The following is a 15,499-nucleotide window of genomic DNA, read 5'->3' on the forward strand; positions in this document are numbered from 1 at the left end:
ACTGCGCACTGTTCCTAACAGCCACCAGAAGCAGCCTGCATGTCTATCCCCTGATGAGCGGATAATGAACATGTGGTACCTTTACCTAGCGGGATGCCATTCGGCTGTTAAGAATAATAAAAGTTTCAGGTAAATGCATAGATTTGAAACAATCATCCCAAGTGAGGTAATCCAGACCAGAAAAGACAAATGTTCAAGCCAGATGAAGGCAGTTTTGAATTTAAATGGACTTCTACTTACAAATTCGGTATTCTGAGATTCCGGTATTCGGTATAAGAACAGTTCTTTGGGATTTTCCTGAGTTTATAGGTGGATTGGGGAGAATCTGCATTTCAACTATAGTATGTCTTTTTACTTCTGAAAATGCCTATCTTTTTCTTGCTTAAATTTTCTTTCATTTATCTTAGACATATTTTATGGTTTGAATTGAATATGCCTTTCTTGTCCTTCCTTCCTTCCTTCCTTCCTTCCTTCCTTCCTTCCTTCCTTCCTTCCTTCCTTCCTTCCTTCCTTCCTTCTTTCCTCCTCCCCTCCTTTTCTCCCTCCCTCCCTCCCTCCCTCCCTCCCTCCCTCCCTCCCTCCCTCCCTCTCTCCCTTTCTTTTTTTTTCCTCAGATTTATCCCTATGCTGACTAGTTTTAAGTCAATGTGACACAAGCTAGAGCCAACTGACAGGGAGGAGCCTCAACAGAGAAAATGCCTCCTTTGGTTTGGGCTGCAGTTGAGCCTCAGGCATTTCCTTAATTAGTGCTCTCTAGGGCAGGGTCTGTTCATTGGAGGAGCCAGTCCTAGGTTCCCTAAGAAAGCAGGCTGAGCAAGCCCTGGGAGCAAGGTATTCAGTAGTGCCTTCCTTGACCTCCAGTAGCTCCCTGCTGTGCTGAAAGCCTGCCCTGACTTCTTCCGGAGTGGGCTGCACCGTGACAGTGTAGGCAGAATAAACCCTGTCCTCCCCGGGCTGCTTCAGGTCCTGGTGTTTATCACAGCCCTAGACGCCCCGATTGTGAATCCTTTCTTTTACCGTTGTCTATACATATAATTGAGTTTGTATGTGTATCCTTTCGTAGTTCCTGTTTCTTTAGCATATTCCGTCAGAATATCTTTAAACAGAAGTAATAGGTTGTAGTTCTTCCTTTGGAGTTTGGATTCCTTTTCCTTATTTTTCTTGTTTCCAGTGCCGTAGCTTTAGTCTGTCAAACTGTGCTGGAAAGATGTAGTGAGTGTGAAGATGTGTATTCTTGTCTTGCTCTAGATTTCAGCAGGAAACCAGTCTTTTCCCATGACAGATAATTTAGCTGACTTGATCATTTTGAGGAAATTCCTCTTATTTAGCTAAATATTTGTTTTAGGAAGACATTTTTCTTGTCTCAAATGCTCCCCCTCGTATCAGTTTAGATAACTCTATGGATTTCTATTTTGCTTTGGTGATATGGTGAGTTTAGTTTTATGAGTCAATGAAATTGATGGGTCTTAGATTATTCCCAAGTCCTCCCTATGTGGAGGCTGCTGTTGTGAAAACTCATGTAGGCAGTGTGTGGACAGATATCTTCTTTCCCTAGGCAGATGCCTACCAGTACAGTTGTGTGCTAGGCCAGATGTGATGGAGCATGCTTGTAATCTCAGCATTTGGAGGCTGAGGCAGGAGGATAACCAGTTTGAGACCAGCCTGCGCTCTGCCTTGTTTTTCACAGAACAGGCAAGCACAGAAGCAAGCAAACTAACCCGTACCAACAGTGAGTCACGCGGCTGCAGTCAAGATTATATTCACGCATGAAGCAGCAGCCTGTTTTCCAGTGCCGTGCCCTGTTCCTTGCTCTCCAGCCCCCACCTTCCCGAATCAGTTTCAGGATGTTTGTCCTCCGTCTTTGCCTGCTGCATCATAGTAATGATCATAGACATCATTATTAAGGGCAGTGCTTACATTATTTTAAACTATTCTTTCCATCAAATTATACCCTTTTCTATCTTAGGGAGTTATAAAATTTGTTTCTAAATTCGTTTATTTATTTTCTATTATTAAATATTGAAGTTCATTATTGGATTTTCCAATATTAAACTTTTTGTTCTGGAGTAAATTATACTTTCAAGGAATATTACTTCAATATTGCAGACTGTTACCTTTATTGTTTATTTAGGATTACTTAAATATTAGTGACTATAGTCTGTCTTTCTTGTGGATTGTTTTCTACCAAAATAGTCCTTGATTATGCTTTATTTATTTCTATATGCATATTTTAGTTTTGTGGGATTAGATTTACTAAATAAATGTTAATGATCGCTTTTATTTTTAAAGCAACAATAGTGAAAATACTTGTAAACTTTTTGTCCTTTTGGTGTGACCCTGGCTTTTAATGGCTGAGTTACGTCTTCAGCACTGTGAGCTTTCAAAGAATGGTGGTCAGTCTCTGTCTGGGGTGGTGGTGCTTTTGAATCCTTCCTTTACAAACATTCCTGTGCTTACCTGTTGTGTTTCACACGACCCGTCTGCAGTTTCCTGACTTTGTTTCCCAGCTCATCAGCTTTCCATTTTCACGTATCTTTTATTTGTTACTTGGACTGGTGACCCGTGTCCTGTCACTGACCTCTGTCCCAATGTTGATGCTTTGCCACATTGGTACAAGGTTTTCTTTGTAACATTATTTTTCCATAACTTATGATTTAAGTTTGTTTTGTTTTGTTTCTTTTTGATTTTCGAGACAAGGTTTCTCTGTATATCAGCCCTATATCTCCTGGAACTCACTCTGTAGACCAGATTGTTCTCCTGCCTCTGCCTCCCGAGTGCTGGTTTTTTATTCTTATATGATTTTCTAAGTTTCTAAATAAGTACCCTTTTATAGTTTTCTAGTTTTATTGACAACGCAGCAAACATTCCAAGTCTTATTATTCGGTGTGTATTCACTATGTGAGACACTTGGCTATATTTGGAACGTTTTGTTTTCGCAGCTGGAGGAGGGCCCAGGTACCCAGGGAGGCAGGCTAGGGGCAGGCTGGGGTCTGCCCAGCAGTCTTTAGGCTCGGATGCCTCGTTCAGAACCAGGAATCATCAGGCGCTGATAGCAACCTGAGATTGAGAATCCCTGGTTTAGAGGCTTAATCAGGTTCACATTTGGGAGGAGAAAACATTTCCGTGTGAGCCTTCAACCACAGAACACGCAGCGTGTGCGGTCGTAACCGCTCTTAAGTTCTTAGCAGACACGGATGGTCTGTGTGCGGTTCTAGCTGTCAAGATTACATGGTTTGCTGTTCCAAACCCTCCATTTCTTGGTTGCAGTACTTAAATAATAACAGATTGGCTGTCACGGCCATTTAATGATGAAAGCCAATTTAACTTTTAAATCAGTGCTGTGTAATAAATACACCGAGTCATGCAGAAGTAAATGGGAATAGGTAAAGTCAGTTTAAATAAAACATTTAACTCACCATATCTAAGTATTTTCAGTATCAAATGTAATCAATATTTAAAGTGAATCAGTGGGATATCTCTATTCTTTCTTTTTGTGCCATGTGTTTGAAATACAATTATAAACTTACAATCTTGTTTTCCACTCTGTAATGTAAGCTGGCCCCAAACTCATTATCTCTGTCTTCCTGGAGACTGGGGTTGCAGGTGTCCACTGCCACCCTTGTTAAAGTGTATCTCACTCCCATTTGGTCGCCCTCTATCCACAGCCACTGTTTTATTGGAATGGTCTCCTTAGACAGGCAGTGGCTCCCTTTTAAAATGTCGGAGGAACCGTCTTTAAACACTAGGTGGCGGTGTTGCCATTGTTAGCACAGTTTAGAGCTAGAAACTTTGGAAAGGAAATGGGTTGCAAACAGAAACTTTCTCATTTTTGAGATTGGAGCAGAATTTGAGTTGCCAGTTCTCAGTTTAGAGGCCGCAAGCGCAGTGAGCCGCAGCATAGCTGTAAGTAACTCCGCACTGCCGCCCGGTTCCCAGCCTTCGCGGTTAGTTTAAACTCTCAGCCAGAGTGCGTGAGAAAGCCCGCAGGCTCTGTCCACGTGAATGACTGGATTTGTCCTCGGTTATTTAGAAAACACTGCCTTAAGGATAGGTGCTTTTGGGGTTACATGAATTTCTAAAATTATCAACACTTTAATGAGAAACTTTTAAGCTTGGAAGAAAAGACTGAATCTATGGAAGTTTTAGATACTAAATGTGAAGGCTAGCATTAATTAGTTTCAGTAAGTCACTTTGTGGTCGTCTGTGCGTCCACCCTTTCTTTATGTTACCGCCTGAACTGCAGTTACATGTTTCTCTCTGTTTTTCAAGTAGCTGACATTTTGGTACAGTTTAGTTGTTAACAAATGACTTATTTTAGTTACTTTTATTGTTATTTAGAATTTAGGTGACTTTCGAGGTACTAACTTGGTACCTATTTTGAAAACTGTAACTTTTCTATTTTGTGCTCCACTGTAACTGAGTAAATTTTGCTTTAGTTTGTATTATTAAAAACAAACTGCCTTCCCTTTCAACTCATTGTAGGCTTTTAGTTGGCATTGATTTATCAATTAATGTATTGTAGGTCTTAGACTCATAAACATTATTTATGAGCATACATTTATTAGGTTTAATGTTTTTGTTTAGATGCACAAGAGAAAATATTTTTATCACATTATTGTAGCAATAAATTTATAAAGGCAGATGCCAGTGCAGCAAAGGCTCTTCACCAGATGCAGGGTAGGGCAGGTGTTTGGAGCTCCCGCTCTGGGCGTGTGCATGTTCATTGGTTAAGGCTGTTGAACAGAATGGAGGTCATGTGATTCTTGTCAAGTAAAACTCGCTGGCAGTGCATCGTGGACATCAGATAATCAATGCTGCGTGGATTGTTTCACTCATGCTTTTCTTTGGAGTGTAAATCTCCAGTCTGTAAAATCTAGCACTGTTTTGTCCCATGGAGTCTTGTCCGGTGCTGGCTGAAGGGGGTGCAGACACTGGCAGCGTTACTCTGTTACTGTGTGTGTGTCAGTCACATCCTAGGGTGACAGTCTCTATCTGTGTGTAAGAAGCATGCAAATTAGAAGCCAGATGCCATTTTTTGAAGTGATTGTGACTATACTAATTTATGTTAATCATATAAGTATATTGTAGGAAAACTTGTTAAAATTTCAGTGCTTATGAAAATGATATTATCTGTACGTTCCTTTAAAAATATGCCTTTTTAAATTTTAATAATAGAAGAAAGCATATTTATTCTAGAAAGAAAGATTAAAGGGCAAAGTAAAATCCCTAATGATTCTACCCAATGGAAATTGCTGTTAATCATCATTATATTGATCTAAACCGCGAATCCAGAGGGAGCGTCCTGTTTTATGATCCGAGACTTCCTAGGCTTTCTTCTTCCCTGTGCTGAAGGCCGCTGGGACCTGAGGCAGGCAGGCATTTGCGGCATCTCCTTAGCTGCAGTTTCTCCATTAGGTCAGATTTTAGTGAGGAGTCTCTGTACCCGCCTGTGAGTGCAAATAACCACGTCTGTTGTTGCCTTTGAATTCTCACGACGCCAGTGTCATCCCGCGAATGTTTGCCCGTGGTCTGTTCCTCCTCCACATTGTCTGGAACCCTGTAGGAAAGTGTGTCCCTTATGAGTGGAGTATGAATGGGCGTGCATTTCCATCTGATAGATCTGTGATTAATGATGAGTTAGGTGGATCTATGCATGAGTTAGTAGTTATTAGTGATGTTTGTGAGATTCTGTCCACTATCTTAATTTATTTCAGTTCATTCATTTTTATGTATTTCCTTCCAAGCTTTTTATAGTTTTTGAAGCACAAGGACTTTGGCATGCTGTTGGTTTGTTTGCATTATTCTACAAACACATGCTTGTGATGGTCTTTAAAATTTTGGAGCATTATTGATAGGCATTTTTTCTACAAACATGAACATGCCAATTTAAAAAAAACAATAAATTTAAAGTATTTCTCCTATTTATTATCTATACTTTTTAAATACACTGTTTGATACATTCCAAATGTATGTCTCCAATTTTAAAGTCTTTAGTTTAAAAGTGTTTTCACATTTCACGGCAGACTTTTAGCATTGATATACTGTACATTATATTTCAGTACTTCCTACATATCTGAATTACACAGGCATTGATGTAATCCTAATATGGGGATCAAAAAATGATGAAACTACAATATGAATTATTATAGTACAAATAGAAATTTAACATACATAAATATTTATATTAATTAATAGACTAAACAGATAAAACAAAAAGTCCAAGGTCTCTAGAACATAATTATTAAAAATATAAATTATGGTTACATACATTATAACCATAAAATGTTTTTGTTTGTTTTGTGAATGACACACTGTTGTTAGAAAATATAAACATCTCCAGATGGATTGTATGAAATGATAACAATGGCTATCAGGTTTCTGGATATAGTTTAATATTCAAAAATCAAGTACTTTTCTATATACAGATTTAGGTCAGACATGATCCCAGTATAATAAACTACTCTCTGAGATGGAATCTGTGAATGTTTATATCTGTATGGTTTGTTGTTTTAGTTTTTACTGTAGCTGATTTATGTTACCTTCAGCAGGCAAGCTTGCTATAGGCGTAACAAGATAATCTTTTTATTTTTAATAATGCTTATATTTTCCAAGTTTAAGTCTATAATTCATTCCCTGCCGTGACTTTTATTTATGTGCCATTTCCTTTTAAGATATTTATTTTTATGTATATACAAGGCTTTGCATTTAAGTTTGTCTGTGCTCCATCTGCATGCAGTGCCTTAAGAGGCCAGTAGAGGGCAAGGGATCTCCTGGAGCTGGAGTCACAGAAAGTTGTGAGCCTCCAGGCGGATGCTGTGGCTCGAACCCAGGTCCTTTGCAGAAGCAGACAGTGCTCTTAGCCTCTGATCCATCTCTCCAGTCTTCTGTATCAGTTACACATTTCTGTTTACTTTGGTTGTTGCATAGATGTAAGCAATTTAAATTTAGTTTTATATTTTTAAAGTGAAACATGAGTATATTGTGTATTATTATCCCCTTAAGTTATTATCATCGTATTTGAATCTGGAAAGCATCACTGAGTATACATTTCCATAAGTAATATGGCTTTGCAGCCTGTCTTTTGATCTCTGTTGTCACGGAGAGTGATTGGTGTCTGTGCTAATGAGTGCTTCCATTGCGGTGAGAGACAAGACCACAAGTGAGGAAAGGGTTTAGCTTACAGTCGTGGAGTCTGCCACTAGGGGAGTGAGGGCAGGAGCCTGGAGGCCGGGGCTGAGCAGAGCGTGGAAGAGTGCCGCTGATTGGCTTGGGGAGTCCATGACTGAAGCAGAGCGTGGAAGAGTGCCGCTGATTGGCTCTGGCGACCATGACTGAAGCAGAGCGTGGAAGAGTGCCGCTGATTGGCTCTGGCGACCATGACTGAAGGAGAGCCGTGGAAGAGTGCCGCTGATTGGCTCTGGCGACCATGACTGAAGCAGAGCATGGAAGAGTGCCGCTGATTGGCTCTGGCGACCATGACTGAAGCAGAGCGTGGAAGAGTGCCGCTGATTGGCTCTGGCGACCATGACTGAAGGAGAGCCGTGGAAGAGTGCCGCTGATTGGCTCTGGCGACCATGACTGAAGGAGAGCCGTGGAAGAGTGCCGCTGATTGGCTCTGGCGACCATGACTGAAGGAGAGCCGTGGAAGAGTGCCGCTGATTGGCTCGGGGCTTCCATCCTGCTGGACTATGCGACTCAGGACCACATTGAGGGTGATAGCACCGCCTACGTCGGGATCACCAGGTGTTAGTCAAGACTGACCCTCACAGACTTGTCCTACTTTCCAGTATGATGGAGGCATTTTCAAAACTGAGCTTCCCGTTTCCCAGCTGAGCCTACTTTGGGTCAAGTTGAAAAACTGTTATTTCTTTACAATTGACACCTGTGGAACAGCCTGTCTGTGTTGTTAGTAACTATTTGAGCTGTCCTTGGTATAACAGTTGACACGCACGGCCTGCCGGCCTCTCTGTGTATCAGTCATTTAGCCGCCACCACTTCTGGTTCTATGTTGTTTTCAAATCTCTCCAGTTAAGGCCTCAACATCTTAATGGTTGCACCTGATTCCCCTTTATTTAGATCTGGATACCATTTTATGAATTTGTATAACACGAGGGCCTACTTGTTGGGGTTTCTGTCCTGCCCAGTTCACACAGTCAGTAAATCACAAAGAAAATCACACAGAGAGTCTACATTAGATATAAACTTATTGGCCCATTACCTCAGGCTTCTTATTAACTCTTATAACTTATATAGCCCATTATTCTTATCAGTGTTAGCTACATGGCTTGGTACCTTTTTCGGTGGGGCAGGTCACATCCTGCTTCTTGGGTGTCTGGACAGGACTGCGGGAGAGCTTCCTTCTTCCCAGAATACTCCTGTTCACATTGCCCCGCTTCTACTTCCTGTCTGGTTGTCCCACCTATACTTCCTGCCTGGCTACTGGCCAATCAACACTTATTTAAAACATAATTGACAGAATACAGAATTGTTCCGCAACAAATTTGTCTTTACAGATATAATCTGTGTGTGAAATCATAAAATATATGGTCATTTGTGAAAACCTTGGAAAATTTAGTGTAATATTTTAAAATTTTACTCTTTTTTCATAGAGTAGATATCAGTACTTCATTTCTTTTTATGCCTGGATAATATAACATAATTTAATATAAATAAACCATATTTTACCATTTATCAGTTGAGGGACATTAGATTATTTGATTTCTTAGTTATGTATGAATTTATCTTTCATACATAATTCTTTATATGAATATCTAGGTTTACTTACCAGGATTTTTATTTTGTCAATTTGTTATAATTTCTTATTTTACCACACTAGTCATTCGTATTTTGAAATTTCTTTTTTTTTATTTCTTTACACCTTGTTTTCTTGATGCATAGCAATGGTTGAATAATTCCATATAAGAAGATACTTTCAACTTATATCTATTGGTGTAAATTTAAAACATATTAAATTGTAATATTTTTGTTTTGTTGTCCACTCAATTATTAAGTTATTGGCATTCAGGTCTGTGTTTCAGATGCCAGTGACTTAGTTCTTCATAATCCCCATAAATACACAGTAATGTGCTTTCTCAGATTCTGAGGAGATGGAGTGTCTCCTGGTTTACCTGAGGAATTGTGCAGCTGACTGCTTTCTGTATCGCTTGATAGGGAAAACTGCTTGTGCAATCTAATTGTTACTTAATTTATAGTAAATCGAGCCTTCTAGATCATGTGTTATTGCTGCTTAATGACAGAGTTTGTATTTTCCTATCCTTGAGTGAGCTGCTAGTATTAACGGTGAATTTAATACTATGTGCAGTGGCTTTTCACCCAGCTCTTGTTTCTATAAAGACCATTCTCGAGTGTCTGTCAGGACTCTCCTTTTCCCACAGATAGCCTTCTGATTGACTACCAGTTCACCTTCAGTCTGTTGCAGGAAGATGACCGCCACCACACGGCCATCAACTTCATCGCCAATCCAGAGCAGGTAAGGAGGCACCGCCTCCTCTCGTGGCTGCTGCCCCTGCCGAGGTGTCCTGGTTTAACTCCTCAGAAGTATTGCACAGGAGGAATCCTGTAGAAATTGCTGAATCTCTGAGATTTATTTTCATGAAACTTATATGTGCATTTGATTCTGAGAGTCGACAACTTAGTATTTTTGATTGCTAGTCTCCTGGCTCGAATTCTATATCCATAGACTTATTTATTCATCAAATTCTTATTTACCTTGAGTTCTTACATTTTACTAATAAGTATCAATTTTTCCAGTTTAAGTTTAGTTATCGGCATAAATTCTGTTACAAACATGCCAATTCTCTGAATCACAAGGGCATCTAAGTTTCGTGAAAATAGCATTTAAGAAGCAAGGATTCCAGACATGCCGTGTCAGGCTGTTGTTCATTTGCAGCAAAGCGTATCTGTCATTTGCATTGATTTTTGTCCCAGTCTAATGTTTGACTGAGTCACATAAAAGCCTGTTTCACAGCCGTGTAGTCCTACAAGTTTATGAAGATTAAACATATTCACTACCTACAGTAAATTTTAAAAAATACATAAGTTTAAGGAAGTCTTATCCCTTTTTTTTTTTAACCTAACAGCCTAACATACTTCCTGGTGCTAAGCTTGCATGAGAAGTATCTCCCGGGATGCTTGCAAGATTTTCTTGTGTAATCCCTTTTAATTAAGAACAGTTCACCCAGGACGATCTGTAAAGTTAAGACAGCTTATCCATGAATGCTTCTTAATTTGACCTGTGAAATAAAACAAGTAGATGTCCTAACACTTGTAGACTTCCGGCGCTTTTACTTTCTAGGACAGATTCCAATCTTTTCCACTGTGGGTTGCCTCTAGTTAGCACTCTCATAGGAACCATTGCTAAAGCGGGCTTCTGTGCCAAGCCATCGTCCTGAGGCCCCCTCCCCCCCCCCGCCCCCAGCAATGTACAGGGCTGATGTCATTGTTTTCTAGATTAGCTGTTGTACCCAGCGAGCGAGCAGCTTTAGTTATGGTTCTTGTGTTTCCCCAATAACTAAACTTTGAATTGTGGAGGATGAACTAAGAGTAAAGATGTTTTTATATGCTTCTCCTGACCGTTTTGTTATGAGCTTTGAATAGCTCCCACTTTCACCCCACGACAGGAAGAGCTGAGGAAAAGTGGAGTGAGGCTTGCGCTTGCTCTGCAGTCATCTCTGACAGGGATAAAGCCGTAGCACTCATGCGCACTGCAGACACAGAAACCTCACCTTCTTCCAGGGCAGGGGCCAGACCTCTTTGTAGACCTCTCTTCTGCGGCTAATGACAAAGATCAAACAAACGGAAACATCTTGAACTAATGGTGATAATATCAAACTACCCTTATAAGTACAATGTCCTTACAATTTCTTCTTAGAAATTATGTAAAAGCAAAAGACCAAATTATTAGAGATGATAAATGAGGAACTTTGAGTTTATCATAGTTTAATTTTCATTAAAAAGCCATAAACACTGTGTATTTATTTGGTTGACTATATTATACACAATTTTGTAAATTTAATGTACAAAATCAAATTAGTGGGCTGACAAATACGCATTTAACACATTTATACCTTTTTAATGTTAATTTTTTTCTTGATAGTCAAACAAAAATTTGGACATTTCGATTAATGCTTCCAACAACTTTAATCTCAACATTACATGGTCGGTTGGCTCAACAGGTAAAGAGAATTTGCTGTCATGTCTCTCCTGCATGTGTTTCTGCATGGAAATTGTTCTGGTTTCATTTACTGTTCTTTTAAATAAATAAAAATGTAATTGTTTTCCGTAATTCTGCCCCTTTACTGATAAAAAAAAATACCAAGTAGTGACTTGAAAGCTTCATACTGTAACTTCCTTATTCAATTAAAATTAGGAGGCTGACAAATGCTGCCCACCACTTAGACATTTAAATGGTGTTCTGAAATGCTACGATTTTAATTACGATAGACTGGTTCTTTAGTGTCTAAAGATTTTGAGATTTCAATTATTCAATTCATTATTGCAGTTATAAATTTAATTATCACCCCAATATTTACATGAAACAAAAGTGTTCTTTTGTAATTACTGATAAAAGAAACAAACTATCATTTTCTGTCTTCAAAGTATATTCTTTCTGGGTGGCATCAGGGCTAAGAGGAAGAAAAAAGTATTATGAACATGTCTTCCATAAGTTCCAAAGTTCACAAATTGAAATGAATAATTTTTAAGAAATAACTATGAGCCGGGCGGTGGTGGCGCACGCCTTTAATCCCAGCACTCGGGAGGCAGAGGCAGGCAGATCTCTGGGAGTTCGAGGCCAGCCTGGTCTACAGAGCTAGTTCCGGGACAGGAACCAAAGCTACAGAGAAACCCTGTCTCGAAAAACAACAACAACAAAAAAACAAAACAACAACAAAAAAAAAGAAATAACTATGAGGAAGATAAATTGTTATGCTGACTCATCAACATGTAAGGGCATTTTTAACACATCTGTTAAGTGATAAGCTCAGAGGAGCTGCATGTGAAGAAGGCACTCAACCTACCATTGGAATAGATCATGGGAAATGCATTCAGTTACGCAGTATACTGATTCTCATGGTCTTCACTGTTCACTAAGGTGGAGGTCCAGCAAAGGCAGTTGGACATGCCCTGCCCCATTTGGTTAATCTCAGTAAACATTTACTGAGGGCCCCATATTGTGTTAATAAGTGAACATGTACATAGTATTTTAAATCCATGGTCTCTTTCTGTTTTTTTAAAAGTACGGATGGTTCAATTTGTAGAAAGGCAAATAATTTTTTTTCAGTTTTTAATTGGATTAATTGGTTGTAATTTAAGTGGTAAGAAGAATGTGTCCCTCTGGAGCCTGTGTCCCGGAGGCATTCAGCTCTGGGGCACTGTAGTTGGGGAAAGGCTTCCTTCTTCCTGGGATGCAGAGCCCCGTTTGGAACCAGAAAGGATTCCACCTCTGTGGTCAAGAGCTTTACAGAAGAATGTCAAGTCTCAGGGCCAGTGACACAGCTTGGAAGTGTTTGAAGTGTGGTCTTTACACTAAATCTGTTACACTGTATCTCTGGCAAGCCTGTGTGTAGGTGCTGAGCCTCCATGGAGGAAAGCTGCCTGTGTGGTACAGTTTTGGTATCGGCGTTGCCGGCGTTCTTGTGATTTCAATTTGTCAGACTTTGCTGCACTGTATTCTTTGACTTAATAAGGACCCCCATTTTCTAGTGTTAAGTATAATTTCTTCATATTCATATTTTAGGAGGAACAATATCTGGGGAAGAGACTCCTATAGTTTCTAAGACAAATATAAAGGAATACAGAGATAGCTTTTCCTATGAAAAATTTAACTTCAGAAGCAATCCTAATATCACATTCTATGTGTATGTCAGCAACTTCTCCTGGCCTATTAAAATACAGGTAAGCACAAGGACATTAATTTCTAATGATGTTGAACATTTTCATGGTGAAAGAATTCTGATTTTTCCAAAGAGATGGCACATGCCATCCACTGCCTTGAACAGTAAGACATTCATGGACCCTTCATAAGGTATCATGTGTGATTATCTGTGATGGATGAATGACCGCTCCAAAGACACTCCAGGAATCGTAAACCAGACTGTATTGTGGAAGATGCCATGGCTCTTGAAAAGGCTCTGATGTTTGGGTTTTTTGGTTATTAAATTAATGGGGAATGTCTTCATATAAATTTATTTATTTATTTGTTTAGTTTTGTCTTTTGAGACAGGTTTTCTCTGTATAATGGCCCTGGTTGTCCTGGATCTAGCTCTTGTAGACAAGACTGGCCTCGAACTCAGAGATCCGCCTGCCTCCTGAGTGCTGGGATAAAAAGAGTGTGCCACCACCGTCGGGCTCATATAAATCAATTTGAAATAATTTGAATGTGTTTCAGTAATCTTTCCTTTTATTTATTCTAATTTTTGTGCCTACTGGGTATAATTTATCTTTCCTTTAAGATTTACGATTACCAATCCATGGCCGGTACATTTTTAGGACCCTGACTCTCGTAGTTGGTTTCCTCACTTATGTCCTGTGTGTATTCTATTTTATTTTCTTCTCTTTTATTGGATATAGATTTTTTCTCACATAATATATCCTAATTATACTTTACTCTCTTTTAACTTCTCGAAGTTCTTCTCCCCTCCCCTACCATTCAGATCCACCCCCTTTCTGTCTTATTAAAAATCAGACTTCTAAGGGATAATAATAAATATAGTGAGATAGAACAAAAGCAAACACATTGGGATTGGACTAAACAAACAAACAGAAGGAAAAAAGCCCAAGAGAAGGCACAGGAAATAAGAGGCCCGCTGGCCTGTACACTCAGAAATCCCATGAGGACACAGAACTGTGAGCTAAGGCTGTATTTAGAGCACCCTGCACTCCCTGTGCTGCCCCAGGATCTGCATTGCTTTGTTACTTGATGTCGTCCAGCGGCTTGTTTCCACCTGCAAGGCTCACTGAGCCTGAGGGAAGGGATTAATGGAGCCCTCTCATTTAGCTCTGGGTGTTCTAGGGTCTCCACAGTCTGCCTAATGTCTAGCCATGGCCTCTATATGTGTTCTTGTCTGCAGCAGAAGGAGGCTTTTCTGACGATGGCTGAGAAGACACCAGACATTTTTCTCTTGCACTTCATTTTCAGTGTGGTTTGTAGGCTACTGAAGTCTTCAGATTCATTTCTAGGAATCGTTTTAAAATGTTTCTGTGCTATTGTTAATTTGTACTTTGATGAAATAATTTTTGACATTTGGGATTTGTTTATTCTTTTATTCTTGACTAAATTGAATTCACATTAGTTTATTGAACAACTCATTTATGCTAACCCCATTCAGAGTGTTATGCTTTAAAACCATTTAGAGATTTAAACAGGAGTTAAAATTGTCAATTTATGCATCACAATTAGAAAAGTTTGAATGTTTTGTTTATGTTAATTCCTGTGTTGATGTTTTATGAACAGAATGAGTCCTTTTTAAAATCATGTGTTGACTGATGAAGTTTTCATTTGTAATTATTTTAACATTTAGGTAGAAGTAAATACTTACTGTTAAAAATATTGGAGATCATTGCTCAGTAAACTTGTTCATTTAAACTAAAGTAGGAGATTTATATTCTATATTATACAGAGGAGATGTCTACAGTCATTCAAAAAATTCCAGAAATATCTCCATGTAATTCATACATTTTGATAGTGACAAAATGTAAATTTAAGATTGACTAACATATCTATTGATCAGATTTCACTTGGTTTATTTAAATTTTGATAAAAATAAGGGCTTATTTATGTAGCTTACTACATAGTAATTAAAATTGATACTGTTGTATTTTTAATCATTTCCTGCTTTTCAGGTTTTGGTTATCTAATTATGGTTTATTTTTAAGCCAATTACATAGTAACTTTAGAATGTTCATGAATATTTAACTATTTGAAATTAACTTTCTAAATTAGATTTTCTTTTGAGAATATACTAGTAGTCTATTCTGGTTGTTAAATCAGAATTTGTATAGTGAGTAAAAATACTTCACTCTTTCAAAGGAGTGTAATTTGGAACACAGTTGCAATGAATCATGATACATAGTCTAATTTTCATTCCTTATTAAACTTGTTATATTAGAAATATGTTAAAGCATATATATATACACATATACACACATGCATCTATGTACACATGTTTATTTAATGGACTATAGTTCACTTTCAGTTATTATACATCAAATAATAATATTGAGATTTTTCAAATGGTGCACTTATTAGTCTTCATTTTCTATTTTTTGAAGAGTGAACAAGTTATACAGATTTTTAATATAGTTCTTTATAAAGAATTTCTAAAGTATAAGGAATTGTGTCTTTATTTTGAACATTTCATACAGAAGGAGGTGGACGGGATTTGGAGGCCTCTGGGGAGGAGAGTGGGGTACAGAAGGAGGTGGACGGGATTTGGAGGCCTCTGGGGGGGAGAGTGGGGGAGAGAACAAAACCATAGGC

General features: G+C 38.7%; 1 protein-coding gene across 2 annotated transcripts in view; it reads left to right on the top strand.

Annotated features, from left to right (window-relative positions):
- The window catches only part of Atrnl1 (attractin like 1), a 597,040-nt gene that overhangs the window by 150,290 nt on the left and 431,251 nt on the right, over positions 1-15,499 (top strand). For both annotated transcript variants that reach the window (XM_075974528.1, XM_075974530.1), the window contains exons 22-24: positions 9,396-9,490; positions 11,117-11,195; positions 12,758-12,915. In XM_075974528.1, coding sequence (XP_075830643.1) covers positions 9,396-9,490; positions 11,117-11,195; positions 12,758-12,915 — 332 coding nt within the window. The remainder of the gene's footprint in view (positions 1-9,395; positions 9,491-11,116; positions 11,196-12,757; positions 12,916-15,499) is intronic.

The sequence above is a fragment of the Microtus pennsylvanicus genome, chromosome 5 (assembly GCF_037038515.1).
Source record: "Microtus pennsylvanicus isolate mMicPen1 chromosome 5, mMicPen1.hap1, whole genome shotgun sequence".
Taxonomy (NCBI): Eukaryota; Metazoa; Chordata; class Mammalia; order Rodentia; family Cricetidae; genus Microtus; species Microtus pennsylvanicus.